General features: G+C 41.5%; 1 protein-coding gene across 1 annotated transcript in view; it reads left to right on the forward strand.

Moving 5' to 3' along the window:
- HECW1 (HECT, C2 and WW domain containing E3 ubiquitin protein ligase 1) overlaps nucleotides 1–17,981 on the forward strand; it is a 254,817-nt gene that overhangs the window by 116,326 nt on the left and 120,510 nt on the right. The window contains exons 7-8 of the mRNA XM_026456391.1: nucleotides 13,015–13,157; nucleotides 17,511–17,611. Of these exons, the coding sequence (XP_026312176.1) occupies nucleotides 13,015–13,157; nucleotides 17,511–17,611 (244 nt within the window). The remainder of the gene's footprint in view (nucleotides 1–13,014; nucleotides 13,158–17,510; nucleotides 17,612–17,981) is intronic.

Below are 17,981 nucleotides of genomic sequence, written 5' to 3' on the forward strand. Positions count from 1 at the left end.
CAAGTCCAGTGATTATACAGAGTAATCAAAAGGGGATATTATGCAGCCTGCCGGTAATGTGGAACAGTGGAATGGCAAAGCCATAAAGCCATAGCAATGGAGTTGCAATATGCTTTCAAGCCCAGTTAATATAATTGAGGACATTTGAATAGAAGGGGATATTTTATATATTTACCAAGACACTCATTCACATACACACACACACACACACACACACGTGTACATATATGCAGATGTACACATGTGGATAGATAGATAGATAAATGCTTTATGCCTTGAGCAGTCTCAATTCAGTAGGGTATCTTAATAATGTCTTGGGCACATTTCCATAACCTTCTGGTCGCTTGTATTTATAAGTAATCCAATCAAGTCTAATTTTATATTCAGCTTACATCTCTCGTTTCTTGCCCCAGCCTCCTGTGCCATCCAGTACAGGTCAGAACTGTGGTTTGAGGGTCTTGGAAATTGTCTTGGTTCATTTTCTGTTGCTGTAATGGAATACTACAGACTGGGTAATTTATAAATAAAAGAAGTTTATTCAGCTCACAGTTCTGGAAGCGGGGAAGTCCAGTAGCATGGCACTGGCATCTGGTGAGAACATAGTAGAAAGACAGACGCAGAAGCAAGAGACAGGAGAAAGGAGAACCAGGCCAAAGTCATTCTTTTTATCAGGAACCCATTGATAATTAATGCTTTCAATAATGGCATTAACTAATTTATGAGGGCAGAGCCTTCATGACCTAATCACGTCTCAAAGGCCCCACCTCTAATATTGTTACAATGGCAGTTAAATTTCAACATGAGTTTTGGTAGGGATATTCAAGCCATCGCAGAGAAGAAAGAGGACATATATTATTTTGTCCCTTTTTTCTACTCCAGCACCTTTGAGAGAAAACAGAGTCATGGAAAGGGATTTAGAGATCCCCCTCAACTTTTCTCTGCAAGGATTGTGGCTGCATTGTTGGGACTGGGATGAGGAGAGACGGAGTCAAAATTTCTTACTAACAAGCTGTCTGATGGGATGAAGAGGGTATCTGGCCCCAATGGTTGACCAATCATAGGGCACTTAATAACCTGAGTTTTCCTATGAGCCCAAAAGTGCCAAATCTGAGGTCACAGAACATCCTTTTACATCCATGTTTATATATAGATATACTTCCAAATATTTGCCTCCCTTCTAGTACTGAAAACATAAAAAATACATATAATAGAGCAAGATAAAATGTATTTAAATATAGGTGAGAAACAGGAAACCAGGGAAATGTTTTAGTAAAAAGTAAGATGAAATTAAGTTAGTATATAAGGTGAATGTCAAAAGTCTTGCACACCCTCCTGAATAACATTAGAAATGACCAAGGAGAAAGGGTCTCTTGATTTCAGAGGAGGGATCATATGGATAGCACTTGGCCTGGAAGACATATTTTAGTATTTTTCATACAAATACTGTTTTTGATTTGCAGCTAATTTTATTTAGGATTTTTGTAATTATCTATGTTAATAAAATGCCTTTCATTTCTTTTCTTATGCTTGTTCAGTTTGTATCAAAGATGTCCTATCCTTAGAAAATGATTTGGGTAGCTGTCCCTTTTTAAAAATTGTCTTGGTTGGCTTATATAAGACAGGGATTATCTGATCCAATAAGTTTTGGTAAAATATAAGGTGTTCTGGTTACACGACGTTTGATTATCAATTCAATTATTTGTTATTTATTCAGGTTTTCTACTTCCTCTTGAATTAATTTAAAAATTTTTATTTTCTAGAATATATATATATATTCTATGTAAATATATAACTAAAAATGCTATATAATTAAAATTTATATAGAAATTTTATTTCTATATTTATTTACATGTAAATATTAATTTATATATATAAATAGTAGCACTGCATACTATCTTGCAAATTCACAATGCACATTTGTATAATTAAAGGCTTTGAGACACCTAACAGTAAAGAAATCTCTTCACCCTTTTAACCTAGTACTTCAGAGTTCTTTTTCTTAGAATTGTCAACATCACATAGAAACCAGTTTCAGAGATCTACATCATATACTAATTTAAACATTAACTGTCAACAAATAACTTCATATTTGTTCAAAATATATCTCTGTTCTGCTGTTACTTGCCCTAATTTAGACTACCGCATTAGGTTTCTATCAGTACATAATAAATTGCCACAAATTTAGTAACTTATAAGAGCAGCCATTTATTATCTCACAATTCTATAGGTCGGAAGTCTGGGCACAACCTGAGTTCTCTGCTCAGGATCTCAGAGGCTGAAATCAAGGTGTTGGTCCACTTGTGTTCTCATCTAGGGGTTTGTCTGGTGAAAACATTGTTACCAAGATCATTCAGGTTGTTGGCATAATTGAGATCCTTGCTAGTTATTGGCCAGAGCAATCCTTGACACCTGACCCTCTCCATCATCAAAGCCAGTGATGGAGAATGTCCCTTGCATTGAATCCTTCTCACATTTGTCCCTCTGACTTCAGACAGGGCCCACTCTTTTTGTTTTTAAGGGTTGATCTAATTAACTCAGGCCCACCCAAATAATCTCCCCTTTGACTGATTAATTCAAGGCCAGTTGCTTGGTAATCTAATCATGGCTTGGCATCCAACATATTCACAGGCCCCACCTGCACCCAATGGAAGGGGATTATACAGGGTGTACACACAGGGAGCAGGAATCTTGAGGACCATCTCAGAATTCTCTCTACCACATTTATTATCCTTCAGTGCCAACCTATGTAGGTGGCCACACCCCACACCAGATGAAGAGTCACTTTGCCTCCTCTTCAGAGAAGTCCATCACTATAATATAATCCTTAGATTTTTTTGCCAGAACGATAACTGGTATGAGTTGGGCTTTAAGTGTGCAGTCTAGCATACATAAAGGAGTATATTTAAGCTGACCCACAATCTTGGATTGTATTCCATTTTGCAGTATCATTATCCAGTTACCACAGGAAGTTGCCATTCCTTCATTTCCTCCTTTATCATTGTGCTTAGCTCACGTCACGTGTGGTTTCTGTGTACAAAGCTTTTCTGTGTTTCAGAAACATAACTTTACTGGCAATTGTAAGAGAGAAGCTGAAGACAGAGAGACCAGTTAAGAAGTTATTACAGGACAAGGAATGACAAGACCCACACCTAGACCAGTGGCAGTGGAAGTAAAGAGAAAAGAATGGACTCTGGAGTGAGGAAGAAAATTTAGACTCACTGACTGATTGGATATGGGCTCCTGAACGTTGACCAAGGGTTGATCAAGGTTGACCAAGATATGCAGATGAGGAGCATCATGGATGATGACACGTGCAGAAGGCAAAGTTAGAGTAATAGCTCTTTTCTTCCTTCCATGTTCTGGGTACTCCAAAGTAGGCACAAGAAGATCAGTTAACATTGCTTATGATCACACAGCAGATTTTGTTCTTAGTTTCCAGTCTGTTCATACAATCCTATGCTTTCTTTATAGGTGTTTAAGTGAATCATCTCCAGAAGTAAAAGATTGGAGATATACATATGGATATAAATATAGATATGGATACAGATATAGACAGAATGCATATATGTGTAATATATGTATATATGTATATATACAAGTATGTACAGATATATAATATGCAAATATATAATATATACATTTTTATATATAATATACAATTATATGCATATTATCTATTTAAACATACACATACAGAGACCTTACTTCCCATTCTCGCAAATTACAACTAAATATTGGCCTAATTTGCCATAGCAGCACCTATAAATAAAATAATATTATTCTATTTTGTGGCTAAGGATTCTCATATGGGGACAGATGGTGAAGGCTTGACGAAAATCCAGCTTATTGGCCAGGCGCGGTGGCTCAAGCCTGTAATCCCAGCACTTTGGGAGGCCAAGACGGGCGGATCACAAGGTCAGGAGATCAAGACCATCCTGGCTAACCCGGTGAAACCCCGTCTCTACTAAAAAATACAAAAAACTAGCCGGGCGAGGTGGCGGGCGCCTGTAGTCCCAGCTACTGGGGAGGCTGAGGCAGGAGAATGGCATAAACCCAGGAGGCGGAGCTTGCAGTGAGCCGAGATCCGGCCACTGCACTCCAGCCTGGTCAACAGAGTAAGACTCCGTCTCAAAAAAAAAAAAGAAAAGAAAATCCAGCTTATTTGCTCTTATGCAAATATTTCAAGAAGAAATATAAACTTTCCATATATATATATATATGTATATATATATGCAGATTCCCTGCAGTTAGGCTTACGTCTCAACAGTATGGTCAGTATGGTCTCTGGCACTTCCTTCCTAGGATAGAGTCAAACCACACACTACTGGGAAGGGCAGATCTTCTCCCATGACCAGACTCCAAGGGCACCACTTCTTAATCTAAAACGCTGTTATGTTGCTCGCGAGATGGGGGAAGAATGCTCCTGATTCAATTCCTACTCTACTAATGGAGTTGTCTATCATTGTCCTTGACTTTAGGCAGCACTATTTTTGAATGTCGTTTTTAAAACTAATGACTAGGCCGGGCGCGGTGGCTCAAGCCTGTAATCCCAGCACTTTGGGAGGCTGAGATGGGTGGATCACGAGGTCAGGAGATCGAGACCATCCTGGCGAACACGGTGAAACCCCGTCTCTACTAAAAAATACAAAAAACTAGCCAGGCGAGGTGGTGGGCGCCTGTAGTCCCAGCTACTCGGGAGGCTGAGGCGGGAGAATGGTGTAAACCCGGGAGGCGGAGCTTACAGTGAGCTGAGATCCGGCCACTGCACTCCAGCCTGGGCGACAGAGCGAGACTCCGTCTCAAAAAAAAAAAAAAAAAAAAAAACTAATGACTAGTGCCACCTGAATTGAAAGTCACATACATTGCAAGATTCTAAGGAAAAGTAGCTGTAGTTCACATGCTTCATTTGCTTCTTTCCTGTTCTTTCTCCTCCAGGGAGAACTTTTACACAGAAGGCACCAAGCTCAGTCCATTTAATTCCCATTAGTAATAAATAATGGTATTGGCTGAATGGTACCAGGCAGCCTCTTGTGAATGAAACCTGTGTTTCATTTCCCCCGTTTATATCTGGCTGCAAGAGAGGAGAGACAAAGCTAGATGCCAGTCTAACCGATGTCATGACTTATATCACACAATTAAGACTACCCTTCCTCCACATCATGAGGTATCTAATCTCCACTTCTGATTGGTATTCCTGCCTTACTCTTGAATATCCTCTACCCCTTCAAACTTCATACAACCCAAATCAAATTAACTTTCCTTACCAGTTTTCCATCCTTAACCTTTCCTGAATTTCATGAATTTATGAGTGTGCATAAATGAATCATTCTACCTCTGTTCTCACAGACTGGAGTCATCTTTTCTCATACCTCTCCCTAAATGAAAATACTAAGTGAAAATACTTTCTAACTCACGTCTGAAATTTCCCACGAAGTTTTCTCCTTTTTGATTATAGCATCACCCTCACATCCATATTCTTATCATCTTAGCTACATCGAGGCAATAATGGGTCCCCACTATTTACTCTGCCACAGCCAGTGAAACTCTTTCTACCCATGGCACAATCTTCCCTTTGTAATATCAACAATAAAAGCAGATCAAGTTAGGAAAAATTGCTAAGTTTATTGTCACACAAAAAGTACAGATTACAATCTGGGAGACTTCAAACCAAGTGGTAAGAAGCTCCACTAAGCAGTTACAACACAGTTTATAAAGCATAAAGGAGGAAGTATTTGATTTTTTCTGTGATTGGCTATTATACATTATCATTTTTCTTTTCAAGCAAAACAGAGCTGTTTAAGACGATTTGTCTATAGCTGGCTGGTTTAATTTCGCTGAATCATGTGGAGAAGGATGTTAAAGCTTACATTTTGTGTTTGTAATTAGAAAGAGCCTTTCAGGGAAATTAAGATGACAAGTTTGGGTTACACGGTAATGGGCAGTTGGCTTTGGGGTATATCTAGACTGTGGCCTCTATTTTTATTTTTCTTTATTATGATTATTATTACTATTATTGAGATGGAGTCTTGCTCTGTCCCCCAAGCTGAAATGCAGTGGCCTGATCTTGGCTTACTGCAACCTCTGCCTCCTGGGTTCAAACGATTCTCCTCCCTCAGCCTCCTGAGTAGCTGGGATTACAGACGCCCACCACCACGCCTGGCTAATTTTTGTATTTTTAGTAAAGACAGGGTTTTACCATGCTGGCCAGGCTAGTCTCAAACTCCTGACCTCAAGCATTCCCTCTGCCTCAGCCTCCCAAAGTGCTGGGATTACAGGCATGAGCCACCCTGCCCAGCCCCATTTTTATTTTTCTTTAACAATGCCCAAGACCTACAATTCTCCAGATGATCAAGGTCGACATGAATGACTCATAGTTTCCTTGACCACCGCAATCTTTTTGACCTTCAGTTCCATTCACCACGAGCCATCCATTCCTGCACTTATACCCTAGATCTTGTTAAAATATCACAAGCCCTCCAGCCCTGTACAGTCTTCTATCCTTCCATACCCAGGCCCCCATTTCCATCATTCTGTTCCTTCATTGCTTTGGGACACACAGTCATTCAGCCTCTCTCTGCATTCCTAGCTATGTTACTCCTTCCACATGCTCTCAATCTTGGGAATCCAGGCTCAGGAATTTGTGACCTCTTCCTCTCCCACATGCCATAACTCTCACTGACATTTAACCAGTCCATACTCTGCCACCCTTTTCTCCTTGCCTGCTAGCCTTCCCCCCATCCCAACTTTGCACTTACCTTACCTGATCTGCCTCCTCCAGGCCTGACCCATCTATGGGCCACCCCTCAGCACTGCCGCAGTGACTTCTCTACACTGCAGATCTGAGTATATCATTTGCATGGTGCAGATCCTTCAGTTGCTCCCAGATGCCTTCAGGATAAGTCTAAGCTCTGGCCAGGAGGCTGTTCATGGTCTGGATTCTACATATCTATTCAGTTTCATCCACAACCAGATCCTCCAGTATGACCCAGATGTAGTAAGCCACTTTCAGTTCCCCAAGGGACTCATGTACTCTGTGAACTTCAGCCCTTGCCCATGGCACCCCTCTACCTGGAATGTTCCTCCCACCCCTTCTTCATCCCACTGAGACTTGCTCTTTTGTTTGTTTGTTTGAGATGGAGTCTCACTCTGTCACCCAGGCTGGAGTGCAGTGGCGCGATCTTCGCTCACTGCAACCTCCACCACCCCGGTTCAAGCAATTTTCCTCTAAAAGTAGCTGGGATTACAGGCGCCTCCCAAGTAGCTGGGATTACAGGCGCCTGCCACCATGCCTGGCTAATTTTTGTAATTATTAGTAGAGATGGGGTTTCACCATCATGGCCAGGCTGGTCTTGAACTCTCAACCTCGTGATCCACCCGCCTTGGCCTTCCAAAGTGCTGAGATTACAGGCGTGAGCCACTGCACCTGGCCAGTTGTTTATTTTTTAAGACTCAGTGAAAGCATTATGTTCTCTGGGAAATCATCTCTACCTGTTCACTGGGCTGAGCCTTTGGGAAGCCTTACTATAGTATCTTCTGCTTTGTCATTGTCTGCCTGCAGTGTAACACTCTGAGGTCTAAGGTTAGAGGCTGTGGCCCCAGCACTCCAGCACAGAAGGGTGGTAGCTGTGTCCCAGCACCCAGCTCAGAGCCAGTGCCCAACAAATGTTTATGAATGAATGGAAACAACTTTTCCCCCTTTATTTACCAACACTCTCCTAATCTCTGCCTAAATTACTCATTATGCAACTGCTACCAGTTTACTTAATTGCCAATTAAATATTTCCTTTAGTTAGTTACCCAGTTTTAATTTCATTAAGTTCAATTTATAAAAGTTCTGTTTTAGAGGCGATCTACCTCAGATCTTTTCTGAAGCAAAACGGAATATAATAAGTTAAGCATTGTACTTCTATAAATGGCCTATTGAGTAAACAACACAAATAAAATAAATAATACCTCCTATATTGCAGCACCAGCCCTAATATCTCTCTGGAAGATTGAATATGATAGGAGCACATCAGTGGTTTTCAACAACGGTGATTTTGTTTCCCCAAAGGACATGAGGCAATGACTGAAGACATTTTTGGCTGTCATATCTAGGCGGGTGTCACTGGCATCTAATGGGTAAAGTTCCACTTCCATCCACTGCCATTAATAAGAATGCCAACAAAAAACCAGCTATTAAACTCAGGCTTGAAGAATGCTTTACAGATCATTGGACTAAATATTGAGGCCACAGAGGAAGATTTAGATTTGGTGTAAGAAATATTTTCCTAATTGTAACATTATTTGATATTAAAATAGATTATTACTGAGAGAACAGTAGTTCTCCACCCAGTTGCACAGTGGAGTCACCTGGGAACCTTTAAACACTACCAGTGTCCCGCTCTCTCAAGGGAGTCTAATATAGTCAAGAGTGGGACCCAGTAATGGGTACTATTGTGGAAGCTTCCAGATTATTCTGAGAACCAAGGCTAAGACCCACTGGCCAAAGCAAAAGTAAGAATCCCAACACCTGCGCTTCAACAAAGGAAAGCTTTACTTTTAGCCAGAAGGGCCCTTGACCCTGTAGGAATACTCTATGCATCATGCTTGCTCATAGTGGACCCAGCGGTGGGCCTTGTACAACTGTCTTCCTGCTGTTGCTGCTCAGTTGAAAAGGTCTGACAGTTGAGTCCTAAAGTGAAGCCAACAAAGAGGATTCAGACTCTGATGAAGAAATGACCTATGGAACTTTCTTTTCTGACCTGAGTGCCAATAGTCTTTTGTTTAGGTCAGTTTCACAACTTGTGAGGAGGTGAGGAGCCATTTATTCACTGGTTGGCCCAAGCATGTGTCACAGTTGCTCTAAAAAGCTCAGATCACAAGGTAAAGGACAAAGATGGAAAATAGCCAGACATCAGACCCCCAAGGATGCCCAGGATTGGCTTTGTCATTTCCACTCTGGCTTTCTTTCACCGGTGAGGTAAGATGCAAGGAGATAAAATTCCCAAACCAGCAGTGGGCTTAGGGCAACAATACATACATAAAAAAAAAAAAAAAAAAAAAAAAAAAAAAAACCTTTTGCAGATATAGTTCACAAATTTGTCTTTTAACCAAGAAGTGGTCGTTTCTCTGGAAACAAAGAGTGGGCATTAGTAATAGGATAATCATAGCTTTTGTCTGCGTGCTAAGCATTTGAAATAGGCCTATAGATTACTACAAACAGCGGTATAGGATTACTGGTCATTAAGAGCCAGCTGAAATGAGTTAGTAAACTTAAGAAAGTTCAATAACCAGAGAGTCAAAAGCAGAAGGTGATAGTAAATCATGGGGCAGGTGGGGTCTGGAAAGAATAGGAATGGAGAGGGAAGAAACTTGGTCTAACATGGCGTGGGCCTTCTTTTCCCATTCTACAGGTGAAAATGCTGAGGTTTGGAGCGGTTGTGAATGACAGAGTCCAGAACTTGGATGTGCAGAGCTAGGAATAAAACCGAGTTTACCTCACTCCAAAGTTTCTCCTTCGGAGCCTTGAAGTAAAAGCCAAGTCAGGGTAGCCAGGTGAAATCCATGATACTGGCTTGAGGCTCATGGGTGCAAGTAGCTTGTCCACAAACAGACAGACTTTTACATTTTCAGGACTACTCACTAGTTCTTAACAGAGCCTGACCTAGCTGGGGGTCTACATGGACTCCAGTAACCATGGCATGGAGACAAGGGCCTGGTGGGGAGAGAGGTCAGTGTCTGGGATGAAGGGGTGGGTGTGTGAAGAGAGTTTAAGAAGAAAGTTGTTGTGGAGGGAGGAAAGAACCCAGAAGCGCCCACTAAGTTTCATAATACATTTTGATAAGTTAACTTCAGTGTCCCATGTAGGCTACTGTAGGTAGAAATAGTCTCATTTTAATAAAGGTGATTATGTTTTTCCTTGTGAAAATAATAGGTGCTCATTATAGAAAGCGTGGAAAATGCAGAAGAAGGAAATGGGGGAAAATATATTCTTACTTGGTAAAACAACTGTTATAAAATCTGTTGTAATTTTTTCCAGTCTTTTTTTATTCATATAATTCATATTATTGTGATCATGAATTGTACTTGTCCTGATTTTGTTACTTAACATTGCAAAACAAGCATTTTCCATCTTATTAGCATTTAGTGTTATGTGTAATTATACATATTTATACATAAATTATTATAATTTAGAAAAGTATAAACTATTCTATTATTTGTGCATGTCACAATGTACCTAAGCTATTGTTGGGCATTTAGATTAGAAAATATATTATAATACACTCCAGAATGGAATAACTAGACCAAAGATATAGAAGTTTTAAGGACCTGAGACAATCAACAGGGCTGGATTCTCACTTAGGAAGGCCTTTTTAGAGTAGTACCTATTCCTGGGTTTGATCCTCAAACTTGACATGCCCACAATTCAGTTTTCTCAGTACTGGGAATGATTAGTTCTTAGGAGTTACATAGGAGTTAACTAAAACTAATTTATAATGGCAATCAGATGTACTACATGGTCACTGTGGAACTCGTTAGCACTGTTTGTCAAATATTTCTGCCGTCCATCTCCCAGGCACCCTGTAGGATTATACTTCCTGCTCCCTGAGGGTGGCTGGGGCCTGTGTCTAGTTCTGAGGAGCTGTGTTTGGAAGTGAATACTTATTTGCAGGGGGAGCTCTTTTTGCCTCTGTCATTGTAACTGGCAATGCTTGAGAGGGTGGCTGCTCCATCAGCCCACAGTGAGAATGTGAGCAAGAAATACAACTTGAAGCCCCTGAGACCTGGAAGTTGGCTGTTAGTGCAGCATGCCCCAGCTCATCCTGACTGCCACAAAGAAGATACTCACGTTAGCATGCCCAACATATTTAATCTCTGTAAATAGAAATCAACTAACGTTAAAAGATTGCTAGGCCGGGTGCGGTGGCTCACACCTATAATCCCAGCACTTTGGGAAGCCGAGGCAGGGGGATCACGAGGTCAGGAGATCGAGAGCATCCTGGCTAATACGGTGAAACCCCGTCTCTACTAAAAATACAAAAAATTAGCCGGGCATGGTGGCGGGCACCTATAGTCCCAGCTACTCAGGAGGCTGAGGCAGGAGAATGGTGTGAACCCAGGAGGTGGAGCTTGCAGTGAGCCGAGATCGTGCCACTGCACTCCAGCCTGGGTGAGAGAGGTAGACTTTGTCTCAAAAAAAAAAAAAAAAAAAAAATGGTTGCTGTTAGGATTCATCAGAATAAAAGAAAATATGTATTTATTTCAGGTGTTTCACAGCCTTTGATCAAGGGGACTGTAACATTCAATGTTAATTAAGACTTCTCCTTCCAAGTAGTTTGGGCTGGCCAATGCCAACCTTTACCTTCTCGTGTCTCCTTTTTACACTTGTAATTTTCACGCACATCCGTGTGAAGAGACCACCAAACAGGCTTTGTGTGAGCAATAAAGCTTTTTAATTACCTGGGTGCAGGTGGGCTGAGTCTGAAAAGAGAGTCAGTGAAGGGAGATAGGGGTGGGACCGTTTTACAGGATTTGGGTAGGTAGTGAAAAATTATAGTCAAAGGGGGTTGTTCTCTGGCAGGCAGGGGTGGGGGTCACAAGGTGCTCAATGGGGGAGCTTCTGAACCAGGAGAAGGAATTTCACAAGGTAACATCATCAGTTAAGGCAGGAACAGGCCATTTTCACTTCTTTTGTGATTTTTCAGTTACTTCAGGCATCTGGATGTGTATGTGCAGGTCACAGGGGATATGATGGCTTAGCTTGGGCTCAGAGGCCTGACATTAATGTCGACCAAGCCAACTTCTGATGGGCACAGTCTTCCTTTAATTGTTACTGTTTTATTTTCAAAGTCACACCATACACTATTTAACAAATGAATACTTTTTAAAATTTTTGTGTATATTGTTTTGAGATGGAGTCTCACTCTGTCACCCAGGCTGGAGTCCAGTAGTACAATCTCAGCTCACTGCAAACTCCACGTCCCAGGTTCAAGCAATTCACCTGCCTCGGTCTCCCAAAGTAGGTGGGATTATAGGTGCCCACCACCACACCCAGTTAACAAATGAATACTTTAGAATCAAATGAAGTAAAACGTAAAAGACCTACTTTCTCCCTCCCCTACCAGCCTGCTTCCTGGAGTTCAGTTTGGATCGTCCCCCTCTAGACATTTTCCCTGCGGTTCAAAGTACAAATGGAATCCTACTCTTCGTATTCTTCTGCACTTTGCTTTATCACTTCATTTCTCAGGTGTCTTTTCATGTTGGTGCCTGTTGATTCTTCACCCCTTTCTTTTTAACGATGGAAGAGTTCTCAGTTTCAAAGATTTATCAGTCTTCACTTAACCAGTTTCCTCTTTGTAAACAGTTTTGTGTTTTTCCCCAGTCTTCTGCTATTGTTAGTAATGCTCCAATAAACATCCCTGTTAAATGTATCTTTTGCACACTTGCACAAGTTAATCCAGAAGGAAATCCCTAAAAATATAATTCTAGGTTGAAGGGATTTGCAGTTTAAATGCCAGTAAATATTGCCAGTTCCCTTCCCAAAGGTCAAATCAATTTGCATTCCCACCAAAACCATGTGAGAATTCTTGTCTCTTCCCCCTCTCAAGGATACAGGGTATTACCAAACTTCTAGAAATCTCTTCCATCATAATCATGAAAAGCTATATTGCATTGTTGATTTAAAGTACATTTTCTTAATTACAGGTGAGTTTGTGCTTGTTCTTTCTTTAAGTATGATAATACCTTCAATCAAGTATGGTGAGGCTTTGGTGGCATTCTTTCTCTTTAAAGTGTGCTGATTTTACTGTTTGAATCTCAAAGAATAAGCCTGTTTTTAAGCCCTGAGGAAGCATCTTGTCGCTGCCCCTCATTTACTGAATAAACAGGGTTCACAGCATTTCTAAGACCCTTTATATATATGTATATTATAGCTGGGGTATTTTACAATGACAGCATCAAGGCAGATGGACTGGGAATTGGCCAGCCCTCCAACCTCTCAGTTAATTGATATGACATATTCTTTCATTGCAGCAATTCAGTTTTGTGTCCTTGCCCACTGACGTGCTGGAAATTGAGGTGAAGGACAAGTTTGCCAAGAGCCGTCCCATCATCAAGCGCTTCTTGGGAAAGCTGTCAATGCCAGTTCAAAGACTCCTGGAGAGACACGCCATAGGGTAAACCTGTGACTGAGATCTTACTATCACTAGGTTCCCATCAACAGGCCATGCCCAAACGTGGCCTGTAGGCTGCAATAGTATAGTCTCACAGAGAGTCAAAATGTTATCACTATATTTCCTTGGCTTTTCCTACTAATTATGTTGCCTGAGCCAACATAAGTATTTATTCGATTAAACAAACCCTTCCCTTTCCTCTTGATGGTGTAACACTGGTTACTTACCCAAGAGAGTAAAGAATCCTATTAAAACTATTAAACAGTATTAAAAGAAGCCCTCAGTGGGGCATTTTTCTGTATGGGTAGAAACTCAAGGTTGTTTTACTACGAAGAATATTATTTCATTCATATATCAGTCTGGTATGTAAGATTTAATCATATGTGACATTTCCATAACAAGATGAAATACTGGGTAACTACGGTAGAGTGTCTTACTTAGAGGACACTAGTATCTGCACATGCTAGATAACATGGATGAGAATTTGAAAGCATGATTCTTATGGAATGACAGCAGTTAAGATGCTCACAGAATTCAATTGCCTATGAGAATAGGTTTCGGCTTTGTCTCTTACACATTCATGTCCACTCATGGTTCTCATTAAAGTAGACTATGACCAGATAACAGCCCTATATATAATCTGTATTTCTTTAGGTAACAGGGACTACATTTGAAAACACGAAATAAAGCTTTCTATTGATAAATATATACTTATATACAATGTAACTCTTACAAAGATAGCAAAAGAATGAGAAAAATACGCATAATTTCCAAGTATCTTAATTTAAAGTTCTTTGGATTATCAGAAGGACTTTGGAATCCTGATAATTATCACAGACATTTATTAATAATTGGAACTTTATGGTGTGCATGCAGCGGAGTGCACAGAGGCCTGCCACTAACTCTCCAACCAAAGGGAGCTGAGTTTATGGAGCTGCAGTCACGCGTCACACGCAGTGTTTGCACTTGTCATTCATGGTTGTGAGGATTAAACAGACAAAAAGTGTACATAAAGAACTTAGCATGGTCACTGGCACATAGTAGGAACACAAAAGAAAATGGTATTCCTTGTGATCTTTTTTATTTCATTTAGTCCTCATAATGCTTCTGTGACAGCGTCATCACCATTCCTCCACGAGGAAACAAGGCTTCAAAAGGATCAATAATTATGTAAACCCAAGGCTTGTGGGTGGCAGAGATCCAGCCGGAGGTCAGACTCTTACCTGTGTCTCTCCAAAGCCTGAGGGCGATCCCTGCACAACAGGCTTCTCTCAGGGTTCCTGGGACTGATTCTCTAGCTTATTGTGGGCCACGCTTTTCATTTCTCTCCTTCTCTGCCCTACTGGCTGCTCTCACAGCTGTTAGCACCTCTGCCAGGGGGTGGGCTAGAGAACAAAAACAGGGGCTGTGTGGAATTCTTTCTACCCCAGCACCTAGTTCACTGCCGCCCAGCATGCATTAGATATCAATTTGTACCTATGGAACAGAACTTCTCTCTCCAGCTCGCTGCAGCCACAGAGCCCCTCTGCCCTCCCATGCTGAGTTCTCTCCTAAGTCCAAGCTGCCGGCGCCTATCTTCTTGGCACTGTCCCGCTCTCCCAGCCTCCCACTGTGGAAAGGCACATCCCCAGCTGAAAGCAAGTTTCTGAGGTAGAAAAGGGTGTCCCCGACCAGAAGGAGGTTAGCTTGATTTTCCCAGTGTTCTTGCCACCCAGGGAAATGGAGAGCACAGCTCGAGTGTGATTGAGCTTACACCTCTCCGAGAGGCAGCAACAGCAAGCCGTGGAGGTGTTTTTCCTCCCACCCTCTTTGATGGGATGACAGACCGCGCCCTGGTGGCGGGGCAGAGCAGCTCCTCCTCCAAAGCCTTCTGCTTCCACAGCCCCTGGGGGCCACTTCTGTAGTGCTGCCCCTTCCGGAGGTGTCCCACCGTGGGTAGGAGCAGAGTGTTGGGGTGATGGCCATGGAAGCAGTGGCCATGCAGCCTTAGCCATGGCAGAACCCCATTATGCACCCATAACAAAAGTGAATCCACTTTGCACCGCAGTTTCCCTCTGCCCTCAGCACATGCACTCCCTATAAAGCCCCCTGCATCGATGGCTTCTGAAACATTTGGCTCCACCTGTAACGGCTCCCTCCCTGCCCTGAGATATTTGCACCTTTCCCCCCTGGGCACACACGTACTCTGATTTCCAATCCTTCCTCGATTCCTTGGCCTGTAAAATCCCAGGCTTCAGTTGGCTCTCTGCCTCTAACTCTAACCATCTCACCTTCGCATTGAAGTGTCACTGTCTGCCTTGAACCATTATTTAGTGGTCCTACCTTATGCCCCCAGCTGGACATAAGCTATTTAAAGGCAGGAGCAATGTATGAAATGCTTTGTATCAACTGCAGCACTTTTCACATGGCAGGGGCTCAAAAAATATTTGTTAAGTGAGTGAAAAGCAAAAAAAAAGAAAAGCCTGGAAAGTAAATGCAAAGCATAATAAATGTAATTTTTGTGCCACTGTCTGATTGTCTTTAGGCCTCCCCTGATTTCAATTAAGTTTTGGGTTCAGGATGTCTTTGTTATGGTCGTAATAGATGTACTTCATAATATTGACCGAAGGCTCTTTCTAAATAGACAAAATACTGAGGTTCCTCCTATTTTTTTCTACATATAATGCTTTACTTAATGGACTTCTGAGGAACTCCAAACACTAAATCATGGCCTATCAAAGAACAATTTTAAGTCAGGGGCTTGTTGTTTATCTCATAATGCCAGTGTTTTCTAGAAAGAAACATTAAAACACTATCAGCCAGTGATTTATCTTTTTATTTTCATGTCACAAACTGATAAATGGAATAAATACAGAGTCATCTGAATAACAACTGGTTTGGGGCTATGTGTTTGTTACTACTGTGTACCCTGGGTTTGTTAACTCCTGAATATCCTAAGGTGGTCACTCTTCCTATTTAGGCCAAGTTAAGGGGTAATTTACTCTGCTGAAGCTGTATTGTTAATGAAAATATAATAGCAAAGTTTCAGGTTGATTGCCTCTAGAAAGTTTTCTTTTTATAATTAAGAAATTGCTTTGAGGGGGTGGAGGGGATGGCACGAAAGTCCAGGGTGGAGACTCGGGGTCCCTACATGTGGAGCCCTGCAGTTGGTGTTAAGTGGAAGTCTCAAGTCAGAGAACTCAACCCACAAGTCTTGCTCTGCTTCATCCTGGAGCAGGTGCCATTCTGTAGCGCCCACAGACTCTCCAGTAACCATGACAGCATCCTTTCTTAGACATTACATATATACCACAAGATACGTATCTGCTGGCACTGTCCATCGTTGAGGACATATTTGGAAAATGGCAATCTGCACAGGAAAAGCAGACCAAGGACATCCGTGTCTTTTTTTATTCTCTCTCTCTCTCTTTTAGAACACAGGTTGGCAAAATTTTTTGTACAGGGCCAGGTAGTAAATATTTTAGGCTTTGCAAGGCCCACAGTCCCTGTCTAAATTACTCAGCTCTGCTATTATAGCATGAAAGTTGCCACAGACAATATGTAAGCTAACAAGCATGACCGTGCTCCAATTAAACTTTATTTATGGACACTGAAATTTGAATTTCATATAATTTTCACATGCTACAAAATGTTACTCTTCTTTTGTTTCTTTTTCCAATCATATAAAATATAAAATGTCACAACTGCACAAAAACAGGTAGTGGGCCACATTTAGCCCTTTGGGTTGTAGTTTGCCTACCCCTGCTTTAGAATACAGACAGTTAGTTCAACTTAATCATTTTTTACTTTACAATGAATTCAGCAGAAACCATACATCGAATTTTGATCTTTGATCTTTTCCTGGGCTAGTGATACACAGCATGATACTTTTGTGAAGCTGGCAGCAGCAGCAAGCCATAGCTCCCAGTCAGCCATGTGATCACAGGGTAAACAAGTGATACCGTACTCTACAGTAGACTGTATTCAATAAATTACATGAGATATCCAGTACTTTATTATAAAATAGTTTCGTTTTTGTGTTACGTGATTTTGCATACTTGTAGGTTAATGTAAGTGTTCCAAGCACTTTTAAGGTAAGCTAGGCTAAGCTCTGATGTTTGGTAGGCTAAATGTATTAAATGCATTTTTGACTTGCCAGTATTGTCAACTTTTGATGGGTTTATCAGGTTGTAATCCACGGTAGGTCGAGGGGCATCTGTATTCGATAAGGACTTCCTTACAGTTTTGTATTGCTGTTGAGCACATCAGGACTTCCCTGGGCTTGCCTGCCTCACCCACTGGTGTAGAAAGCACACTGCATGGTCATTAGAAGGAGAGGTATTGACCAGAACTGTGATGGTGCTTATTTCCTTCTAGGGATAGGGTGGTCAGCTACACACTTGGCCGCAGGCTTCCAACGGATCATGTGAGTGGACAGCTGCAATTCCGATTTGAGATCACTTCCTCCATCCACCCAGGTATTTTCAGCATGAACTTCATGTCTTGTCCTAGGCTAGTGTCATAAGTATGGTTCCTTTCTGTAAAATACAATAACCATGGTTCTCTCCAGACATATCCTAGGTTTTGTGGTTCTCTATCTTCTCCATTTGAGGCCCAGAAGCCAGTGATCTATTCTGGAAACCAGGTTGCTGTCCCCCTGATGGAGAAGCTTCTCTTCATTCTAGTGACCCAAAGGTAGAGGTTAGACAGTGGACTGAAGATTAACAATGAGGCCAACATGGATAGGGAGCTCTGTCTTATTTATCATCCTACTCCCAGCACCCACATAGGTGTTTAATCATCACATACATGAATGAATGAATGAACGTGAAACATCTTTCTAGCTAG

This window comes from Piliocolobus tephrosceles, chromosome 8 (genome assembly GCF_002776525.5).
Source record: "Piliocolobus tephrosceles isolate RC106 chromosome 8, ASM277652v3, whole genome shotgun sequence".
Lineage (NCBI taxonomy): Eukaryota > Metazoa > Chordata > Mammalia > Primates > Cercopithecidae > Piliocolobus > Piliocolobus tephrosceles.